Below are 11,854 nucleotides of genomic sequence, written 5' to 3' on the forward strand. Positions count from 1 at the left end.
CTTAGAAAAATGCATATAAAAAGCGGTGTTGTTGTTTTTTAATTATCTTTAAAGTATGCATAAAATATTGTAATTATATGATAAATGATTCTCTTAAGATCGAACACTTGTATTTTTTATTCTTTTTAGGGAATATCTAATTGACAAATTTCACCCATGTAGTTCTTAACCATTATTTAGGGAAGGCTACACATCTAGTTATGCATTACTATTTATTATATATTTATTATAAATTATCTCTTTAACAGCAAAATACGCTCACAGTTAAAAAGGAAACAGGAATACTAAGATATTTGCATAATATTGTCTGCCCTTAATTCAATATTACTTCCTGATTCAGTTCTGCCAGTCCTGATTGTGCAAAGGTGGCGGAACAGACCCATGGAATGTCGGTAATTTATATTAAGTATAAATTGGCAAATCACAACATGTGAATTGCGTCAGTTCAAATACGCAGAACATCAGTTAAACCTTTTTGTAGTGTTCAATGTTTGATTCTACAATCTTTATTTAGATTTAATTGTAAGAGAGAATGATTTGCCAGAATAAATTGAATTTAGATAGTTCCAATGAACTTTCAAATACGAAAGCAGGGGAAACGTAATTTCAGTTAAATTATTTTAAAAATTCAATTAAATTTTTTAAAAAAAATATTTGAATGTTTCGGTTTCTCTTTTTTCTTTTTTATCGTGAAAAATATGGTGAATAAAGAAGAATGTAGAGAAAAAATAATTATTCTGTCAAATACAAGCTGTTCTTGAATATTTTGGCCATCGAAATCTTTTAACTTAATAATTAAATCATCAAACCGATTTGGTGATTTAATTATTAAATATCGGATTGTTATACTGTCTGTATTGGTTTCTCTATAGCAGAGGTTCCCAAACTTTTTTTTCTCGTGGACCACTTTCAAAGTTTTACTATTTTCGGTAGACCCCTGCTGCTACATTTCTACTGTATTCCCAAAACTCCTAAAAAATATCACCCTAAATTGGGGGTGTTAAGAAGAAAAAAAAAAGTAGCACATTTTCTTGTGTCCTATTTATTAAAATAATACTTGTGGTTATACAAAATTATAAACATTTATTATTACAAACACTTACAACTTGTGAACCCCTGTTTTCTTTTCATGTCTACGTGGACCCCCGTATGGTCTCCTATGGACCCCTGGGGGTCCACCTGGACCACTTGGGAACCTATGCTTTATAGGTATCGAGAATTGAAGGCAAGCTAGAATACCTCTTCTCAGCCTATGCTATTGCGTTTAATATTTTGTTTGAGCCGAAAATTTCACCATTATACAACAAATCTTTGGAAGCAAGTTCCATGAAGTTATGATGTGTTTTGATGAAAACAGCATCATGCTTCATGTTGATGAACGAAGGATTCAACTTGCCAGTTTACTCCCTGGGGGGCACCTCGAAATGAGGATGAGATGCTTCCGGCATGGTGGTTGGATCACGCTACCCTGGAGGGCACACGAAAAGGTGGGGTTCTGGCTCCTCCCATCGATGACGGAACGAATTGTACCGTGGCCGGTGATGGGTCTTAACCACAATTCCCGCCAGTGTTGTTGTGGCGGCGGCCCGGTCATTCAATATTTATTATCCGTGTGCCTTCGGGCGAGTCGGAGAGTCAGTGATATGACTTAACTTGCCAATTTGGAACTATGCGAAGTTATTGTGGCTCAATGGTGTCATCTTTAAACAATTTCGTTTGGATCTATGAACCTAAGGTCTGTCCCTATCAAAGGATGTACTTTTGCTTAACAACGACCTACATCTTTTCACTTTATGGAAATGGAATGTGGTAGCAGAAAACTTTATAGTCATAGAATCAGTCTGGTTGACCTTTGGTTCAAGAAATTTTCCATTGAAATGGTCACCGATAAACTTGGACTTAAATTCCATTCAACATCTTTCAAATACTTTGGAAAAATATGCATTATTTTCACGTCATTTCGCACAGCATCTTTAACAGAGGCAAATTCGTACTGAAGTTGACAGACCATGTTTCTCGGATATTTCTGTAGACGTGTTGGATCTATATGTGGTGGCGCGAAGGCATATAATTATATTTTTTATTTAAACCATAAACCATATGACTGGTTACTTGTCTGTCTTTTCGTATGCATGTAAGCGATAACTCGAAAAATAAATGAACATAAAATGCACCTAAAATAAATGAAATTCACTGTGTGGTCTAAATGATGTAAATCTAAATCAAATTTTGGGCACAGATAGATAAAAAGAAGAGATCCAAAACACATTCCTGATATCTTTTATTATATAGTGAATCTAATAGCATAGCACGTCTTATTACCGAATTATATGTGAGAATAAAGGGAAAAGCGCTCTTGCTGATTATGTACAGTGGTGGCCAAAAGTGTGGACATTTTTTGAAAGTTTCATGTTTTTCAACTTTGCGTGCTTGTAGAATATATTAATTTTCACTTAAATACAAATGTTTATATATCAAATTGAAGGTAATTAAATGTAGGATTTAATAACAAAAACAGTATTACAATATCTGTATTACAAACAAAGTTGCGCTAATTTTAGTAAGATGTATCTTAGATTTGCATTTTTTTAAAGTGATACTTACACAATCAATACTTAGTAGGATAACCCTTATTTTTTAAGACAGCTTCACAGCGTATTTTCATCGAGTGAACGAGTGTTTGGAGTTCATCTTTCGGAATAACATGGTGCCAAGAATCAATTATAGATTCAATAAGTTGTCTTTTATTGGATGGACGTTTTTGTCGTACAAGAATTTTCAAACGTCGCCACAAATTTTCAATTGGATTGAGATCAGGATTGTTTCCTGGCCATGGTAATACATATATGCCTTTATTTTGAAACCATGCTTTGCATACTTTTGCTGTGTGGCATGGAGCTGAATCCTGCTGAAAAATAAATGGTGCTTTGTTGGGGAAGAAATCCCTGATGGAAGGTATCAATTTTGGTTCCAGGACAGTTTCGATGTATTTTTTGGCATTCAGAATGCCATCAACCACTTGAATTCAGCCCACACCATTTGCAGACTTACATGCCCAAATCATGGCATTTGTTGTTGTTTTCATAGTTGCTTCAATGCAATGAGGATGAAGCGCTTCACCTACTCTACGTCTCACGTATTTTCTACCATCGCTACCAAAGAGCGATATTTTAGTCTCATCGCTCCAGATTACTTGCTTCCATTGATTTTTTGACCATTTAATGTGTTCTTTTGCCCATTTAACTCGTTTTTCGCTTTGCTTTTGATTTAAATATGGTTTTTTCCTTAGAATTCTAGCTTGTAGTCCAAATCCTGATAACCTTCTTCTTATTGTTCTTGAACTTACTGCAATACCCGCTGCACTCATTTCACATCTAATGGCACCTGAGGAAATTTTTCTATCTTGAAGGCATAGCCGTTTAATTTTTCTATCGGCAGTAGCACTTGTGCATTTTTTTCGGCCTGATTTGGCCTTATTTCCTACTGATTTCGTTTTTTCGTAACGTAAACAGAACTTTCGTACACCAGAACAAGTCACTGAACCACCAACTTGTCTTGCAATTTCAGCATAATAGAGGCCATTTTCTCTCAATATGACAATTCGGCTTCTTTTTGTAGATGTCCAATCAGTTCTTCTTGTTGGTGACATTGTTTAAAATTAGTTTAATTAAAAAAAAGGACTTAAAATATTAAAAAAACAGCAGTACTCTATTTAATTGTACTAGTATGCATCATTCCGCAAAATATTTCCACAACAATAACTCTTTTACCATCCAAATAATCTAAACTATAGTTACAGACATTTGATTGGTCCTCAGAACAGTTTTGTGATTGGCTAGTACGCTTTTATTACAAAACATGTCATTATTGAAAACGATTTGTGTTTGTTTGTTCTACTAAAATAAGCGTAACTTTTTTTGTAATACAGATATTGTAATACTGTTTTTGTTATTAAATTCTACTTTAAATTACCTTCAATTTGATATATAAACATTTGTATTTAAGTGAAAATTAATATATTCTACAAGCACGCAAATTTGAAAAACATGAAACTTTCAAAAAATGTCCACACTTTTGGCCACCACTGTATATAATATATGTTTATATTTCATTGAATGAATTTGGAATTTAATATTGTAGCAATGTATTTCATGAGCATTCATTCCCTATCTAAATCAGATTTTTTAGTATAGTTTAAGATTTTGAATTTACTTCATCTTGTATATGCTTACGCCCGATCATTGTATGTGTAATAAAATGCATTTTGATTCAATATCGATACAGTTTGACGTTTTTATCCTTAAAGTTATCTAAAAGTTACTGAGGAAGGAGTTAAAAGCATTATTTTATATTGAATGTAGTGAAATAGGCATACATTTTTTTATTTTATTTTTAGTGTAAAATTTGTCTTTTACAGAAACTGTTGCGAGTAACAACACAAAAGTGGATCAAAGAGAGAATGATCCAAAATTTCCCTCCAAAGTGATTGTAGCAATTGCTTTTCTGTTGTTTTTTACTGTTTTTGCATTATGGTCCTGTTCCGAGCATATCAGAAGTAAAAGCTTTGCTTCATATAATGTAATTATTTTTGAAGAAATTGTAAATTTATATATATATATGTATATATTAATTTAATCCCTGTTATGTTTTTCAGGATCTAAAATAAAAACCGATAAAGTTCCTGAGAAAAGTAATGAAAGTGAGTTTTATTTTGTCTTCGATATTTCCCATATTTCTTTTATTTGTATCTTTATGGATCAAGCTACTTTTTTTTACATTTCTTTTTTATTTTCATTTGTTCACTCACAATTGGATTTAAGAAATAAAAATATTTCATAATTTCATCTATAAGTAAAAATATTTTTGTAATACTCTTGCTTTCGAAACTTTTAACTAGTAATAAATTAAGCATTATTACTAAACAAAAAAAAATGATAAAATGGCTTTTTGCTCTATTACTGTGAACAAAAACTTTCTGGAATTCTTTATTTAAAATATAGTTATAGTAGATATCATCTGCAAACTTTCATCAAACACTTTTACGAATTCTAGAAACATCTGGCAGCATTCAGGATTTTTTTTTTTTTTTATCGTCTGAAAATAAACTTATTTTTAATGATATAGACTAAACTGTGTTGATTTCCCGAAATCAGAAATGTTATTGAGTAAAAAACATGCATTAAATTTTGTTTCGCAATGAAATTTCTGCTACAAAAGCATTTGAAATGTTGTAAGAAGCTTTTAAGAATGACTGTTTTTCAAAAAGAAGAGTATTTAATTAGTTTAAAAGTTTAAAAATGATGACCCGCGATCTGGTAGACCGTCCTCTTCGATAGATGAGAAAGATATCAATAAGGGCAGAGAATTGGTGCTTAGGGATCGCCGTTTGACAATAAGACACATTATTGAAGAATTATTATACATTATTTGGTTCCTGTTAAACAATTTTAAAAGATCAGTTAGAGTTGCGATGTACCACTTCTCAAGTTGCACCAAGAACAATAACTTGCTGAAGTAGTCTGAGAGATGCTTTCTCAAAGTGATTCCTTTTTAAAAAGCATTATTACTGGTGATGAAATGTTGATGTTTGCTTTTGACACAAATACATCTCAACAATCAAATGAATGGTGCTTGAATGATGGAGCAAAACCGAAAAGATCACAATATTTGGAAAAATAATTAACGCATTTATTTCGCTTTTTAAAGAAAAATGAAATGTAGCTTAGGGAAAGGATATTATTGCTTGGGTATTAATTTATTTTTTCTTGCCATGGAAATGTACCAGTTTTTAAACATGCTTATTTATCACGTTTCTATGTTTATAAAAATGGAAATATTTTCCACACACTTTATAGTATGCTATATTTATGAAATTTTGTACATTCGTGTGCTTTCGATGACATTATATAGTTTTAATATTTTCTGATCTTAATTATTAAACAATCGATTTATTTAATCTAATTTTTATTCCATACGATGGCACTACATAGTAGTGAATTTGAGAAAGAATTGATTTCAAGAGTCTATAAATTAAAGGCTTAAAAATTAAAAATGTTTTTTCTTTTTTTTTTTTAAATCTGCATTTAATGAAACTAATAAAGGTGTGTTTTCAAAATTTTTCAGTGTAGTTTATTTTGCATTTATTTAAAGCTAGTCGCTCTGATTTCAGTTAATGTTCCAGAGCTATTGATTATATTTCATTGCAGTTAAATCGCTTAAAGATAACTTCATGTCCATGATTCTGTCAAATTGTCAGGATTAAAAACGCATTATTTTAATTGTCTTACATATGTTTTGTGCAATGCGTACGTGAATCCTTCTAATGGAAGTTAGTCTCGTGTTATCATAGCGCTATTAAAAACGTAAATGTATTGTTCATCTATCTTCCAAATTTTCTGGTATTGAAATTTCACTTTTTTATTATTATTATTATTATTTAAACTATTCAAATATTGAACAGAATTCTTTTTCTTTAGTTTTCAACAATGGGAGGAAATCATGTAAATTTTTGATGGAAAGTGAAAACATTTGAAATTCAGGGCAACAGCATAATCTATTGTTAGAAATCAGGGGGAGAAAAGTATGTTTTTAAGAAATTGCCAAAAATTATGTATAATTTACGTGACTGTTAAAATGATATATTTAAAAAGACATTTTTCCTAATTTTAAAACAATGAAAATTATATTTTTGTAAAAAATAAATAAATAAAAGTAAGTTATTGTGAAAAAATGCCGAAATGCAGGTTAATGTTTTATTAATTGAAATTTTGTTTTAAAAAGAAGTGCACACTCCAAGGTCATATCTGCCATATTTGATAGTTATCTGCCATTATCTGTCTATCTGCCATATTTGATAGTTCCAGGTCAAATAGTGTGACCTGTTTAACGTCAACACAATAGGCACACACTCAGAGTTTTGTTATTTTTTGGGAAGATAATCACATTGCTATGATCTACGAAATCTGAAATTTGTATATATGATCTTTGTATTTCAATTTAGATTTTTGTTTTGATAGTTTTTTCCCCTTTATTTTTAGTAGAAGAGAGAGAAAGCATACCTTTGTTGCCACTGGTCGTGGATACTGTCTACCTTTTTCATCCTGGCGATGATGATCCCGTAGCGGATAAAGTTTTATGGTTAAAGCAGTTTCTTCAGGAAGACGCACAGTTCAATGTCGTTACTTTAAGGGATGTCCTGCCTGAATACTTGAAGCGACCCAATAGATATATTTCTGAGATGTTGAGTTGTGATTGTTCTGGAACTGGACCATATTGTACGAGCAAGAAGAAATTTATTGTCATCATCTCTGAGAAAGTTCTATATGATTTTCATGACAGCAATCATATATGGGTAAGATTTTATGCTTCCCCTTCCTCTACTTAAACTACTTATGCCGTCGAGATGGAGTCATTCTTCGAAGATCATTACTGAATTTAGCGTTTGATTGGTGTCTGGCCTTTACGGATTTACTTGTCATTATTCTTCTAGGTCAAGTAGACCGACCATATAGAATCTGAAAAATGAAACTTGCTTAAGTTGGGCATCCGGTAATTAATACATAACTTAATTAGATTCTTCACTCTCGGAGAATTTTTTAAAAATCGTACTCACTTTTCTTTAATTGACACTAGTTCTCCAGAAAATCACTCTAAAAAAACAATATCCAGTTCACTAAAAAGTAGTTCCATTTAAAACTTGAGAATTATTTCTCATATCTTCATTACTAAATTTTTTTAAAAACTTGATGTTTTTTATAAGGGAAGGCACTAAAAATAATTGATATATCGAACTCCAACTATTAATGAAATCGAGTTCATCTTCAGTGGGACTTGCACATTCGTTAAATACTTCTCCACGATTCTATACAAAGGTAACAAAAATTGTCAATATTATTCATACAATTTCAAGGCTTGGTGTCGGGGTCTCCGAGAAAGCAATAAAATCGATTTGTGAGCCTGGAACGCCGACTTTATCCGCCATTACGGTTCGCGAATAACCGATGGTTCAGCTTTCTACTGTGTTGAGTTAGTTTCCTACTGCAGAGCAACGTAACCTATCACTTATATCGGATTTTTAAGCTCTTTTTGCTTTTAAATTCAATATATTTTCATCACGGAGGCCCAGTTTGTATGCTAAATGCACTCAGTATTGATAAGCAGGTTGGTTCTAGGTGTGTATAACCTGTGACATGGTACAGAATGCCAATGGCGCCATTTCATTATCTTAAATTCAAAAATTCGCTCTTATTAAATGGATGCCAGCTGAATTTTTATCGAGCTGGAGAAGTTATATGAATTTCACTGATTTCTTATTTTGTACTTTGAATATACATACTTTATCATTTAGTGTATAACAAGCATAAATGACATGAAACAGCGGAGTGCCAACTACCAGTTTAAACCTCATACAATATTTTTTTTTTTTTCTTCTACAGCATTTTTAATATAAATTACATTTTTAAAAAAGACACTTATTTGCATTGAGGGTTAAATGTATATGTAGCAGTAATTTCCCCAATAAACCAAAGATTAAATAATAATTTTGATTCATATTTTAAATACAGCTAGTATCTTTAAAAAAAAAACAATTGTATGTATCTCTAGATTAAATTCTGTTTTTTAATACCATAATTCTCCCTTCTTTAGAAATTTCAGGAAGAAAAAGCGTTTCGTGAAGTGCTTGAGTTCGTTGAGTGTACCGACTGGAGAAAAGCCTATTGTCATTTGTTTTTAGTTGTTTTCAACGAAAGCATTTGCATCGATCATAGATTCAAGAGCTTCCTTCCAACGACAACCTATGGAGTCGCCTATGTTATGCCAAACGGTGTGCTAAATTTGTGCACGAAACTAAATCCCGAAATTTCGAGTCATTTGCCTATAGAGAACTTAAGCATCCTGTTGGAGCAGTAGAATATCAGGAATACTGGATCGGAATTGCAAAAGCTTATTCTATGAGGTGTCTACCGCTCATGAAACTCAAATTGTGGTCCTGAATTTTCTTTTCTTGGGCAGATATCGAGAATACGACAAATTTGTCCCTCGAAAAATTTTTAATTATTCGATAATCAAGTGCTTAGTTGCAAAGAAAAACAATTAAAACAATCTTATGTGTGAATTCTAAAATAAGAAAAATGACTTAAAATAATTTGTTTTAAATCATTCTGAGGTTTCTTGGCTGCTTTTGAAAATTGCTATATGCCCGGTTTCTAACTAATTAATTTCAATTTAAGCACAATAATTTTTATTGAGTAATTTAAGTTCTTAACTTGCTTTTAATTAATTACATGTAAGAAAATAGTCCTTACTTGTTGAAGTATGTAAAAAGGCACTTATTGAGAATAGAATATGTGGGTTTTCCAAAAAGAAAAATAGCGAATGCAGATGATTAAGTTTTTTTCTATCGCGCTGTCCTTTGCTAGTGCAATGACACGTTTTTGAGGCCTATATCAAAACTGCAAAGGTCGCAGTGATCTGGCGTGTTAAGATCTCAACTTCAGGGCCAAAAAGCTTACATCAAAGAACTATCATGTAAGTAAATCTGGTGCACGTTCAAGCAGTCAGAGTTATGTCCTCTCATTGGTACGGTGTGAAAGTTTAGAGAAGCGGTACCCGATTGGAAACCACCTTCGTCATCTGATTGTGGTTCAGAATTATAAGAGCCATCCCCATATAGCTCTCATATTGCTTCAAAATGACACATAAAAATAAATGAACTAAACCAAAAATGCAAAGTGGGAAATCGAAGTTAGTATTCTATAGTTTCACAACTACTATATGCTAAATGGAATCACTTTTGTGGTAATTTTTTGTTATGTTTTATAAAGGAAAGTAATAACTTTGCCATTTTCAGTTTTATTTTAAAATTATTACCCAAGATACCCTCAAGTGACTCGCGAGCCACAGTTCAGAGACCTTTATATCATGGTCGCGATTTTTTTTTTTTTTTTTTCCCTGTTTAGTTTGAGAAACTTATTTTATACGAAACTGTAAGAATTGAGTTGAAAGTAATGTAGGTTTTAGCTTACTTAAAAAAAAAAAAAATGAAGTGCATTAAATGCGTTGAAAAGACAAGGTCAAGAATTTTCTCTCTTGGAAATGCGGTGGGCACATCCTTTTTTTTATTTATACAGGGTCCTTACCTAGTCAATTTATTGATGTATGTACAAATAATTATTATATGCGTATTATTTTGTGAAAAATATGTATTGATTTATTTTTGAAATATATAAAATATTTTTAAATCTTTGTGCAGAAATTTATTATAATTTTCTTTTTTGAAACCATTATTAGTTTGATATAAGTAGATTCGTAACTGAATTCTATTTCTCTCCCCCCCCCCTTCCTTCTTATAAGCTTTTATTGTATTTTGTTTTCGGCGATTTATTATGATAACTAATTTAAGCTCTATTCTAGATTCTGTGAAATATTTTGATCAATTAGCGACTCCTTAATTTGTTGGCCATAAAGAAAACATACGTTCAGACGAAGTATTAAACAGGACTATCTTTAAATAGCAAAGGTTGGCCTTTAATCTAATGAATTAGCCCCATACAAAGTCTACAAAGGAAGTTGTTCAAATTAAAATTAAGTATTATTTTAATTTCGAATGTAATTTGTTTGCTCTTAAATTCGCATGCAAATCAATGGCACCCAATTGCTAAAATTTGCCGCTTTTACATACGGGGAAAATTGCGTGCCATTGACTTTCATCCTTCAGTATTATATCAAAGGGATGATACTGAAGAATTCTGAGTAAATTTAATGTAGACATAAAGTATATGAAATTGCAGTAAATTTTGCTCTCGCAAATTAGTAGCAATTTTTGACTCATTTTTGAAAAGACTCAGTTTCTATAATTCGCAAGAATCATATCGACACACAAGCGCAATTTCATTTCTAATTAAGAATGCAATTATTATCAGCTAAAATAAATCTGTTATTTTTATTATTATTATTATTATTATTTGCGATGATTCAAGGAGAAATCATTAATGCTACATTTTTTTGACATATTCAGAATTTTAGAAAGTTACAACAATGGAAGAAGTTAGATCGACAAAAAGAAAAAGTCAGTTTTAATTTTATAGCTTATTTTGCATATTGTGTTTATATTTTTAAATCTATGATAACATCTATGAATTATCTGAAATTGTTTCCCATACTTAATAAAGAATAAGTAATTATTTAAATTTTCCCCAAAATAAAATTCATCGACGTATACATATAAGAAATCTTGAAAAATCTGAACGAGTTTTTAATTTAAAAAAATAATTTTCTTATATTAACTTTCATGATAATATATGTTACGAGAATTATTTTTTATGAAATTGTTATTAATTTTACATAAAAACCAGGAGGATTCTATTCATTATAAAACAGAGGTACAAAAATTGCCTTCAATATGAGAAGTTTCTTTACATTTATTAGATTTGAACATTTGTTTAGTTATACTATTATTATCTTCATTAAGTGCAACTGAATAACTTTCCATTTGCAATTTTTTAAATATATTTATTTAAGAAACTTGCTAAGCAAGGTTCAGTAAATTACATAAGTAAATTACATTCAAATACATTCAAATCTTCATTCTGAAGTTTCTAAAGTATCAGTTCTTTAAATATATATAATGCGGCAGTCCGCTTTGTCAGTACATGCAAGGTGGTGCAATTCACGACAGCGTCGAATCAGTAAAGCATCAGACTCTACCCCTTTAAAAAAATAACAATAATATTTAACCTAAAAAATTTACTTTTCATTATATTTATGATGATAATGAAATTTAATACTCATTTAAAGCAAGCAATCCATCTCTTTGCTTGTCTGAACAAAAGTATTCTTATCTTCGAACGTTTCT

The 11,854-nt window shown here is 31.0% G+C and overlaps 1 protein-coding gene across 4 annotated transcripts in view; it reads left to right on the top strand.

The window, feature by feature from the left end:
• Positions 1–10,245, top strand: part of LOC129983773 (uncharacterized) — a 104,510-nt gene extending 94,265 nt beyond the window's left edge. For 3 of the 4 annotated variants that reach the window (XM_056093400.1, XM_056093398.1, XM_056093401.1), the window contains 4 exons: positions 4,418–4,555; positions 4,655–4,699; positions 7,038–7,351; positions 8,647–10,245. In XM_056093400.1, the coding sequence (XP_055949375.1) occupies positions 4,418–4,555; positions 4,655–4,699; positions 7,038–7,351; positions 8,647–8,910 (761 nt within the window). In that variant the 3' untranslated portion in view covers positions 8,911–10,245. The remainder of the gene's footprint in view (positions 1–4,417; positions 4,556–4,654; positions 4,700–7,037; positions 7,352–8,646) is intronic. The other variant, XM_056093399.1, reaches the window with a different exon arrangement.
• Positions 10,246–11,854: the final 1,609 nt, after the last annotated feature.

The sequence above is a fragment of the Argiope bruennichi genome, chromosome 9 (genome assembly GCF_947563725.1).
Source record: "Argiope bruennichi chromosome 9, qqArgBrue1.1, whole genome shotgun sequence".
Lineage (NCBI taxonomy): Eukaryota > Metazoa > Arthropoda > Arachnida > Araneae > Araneidae > Argiope > Argiope bruennichi.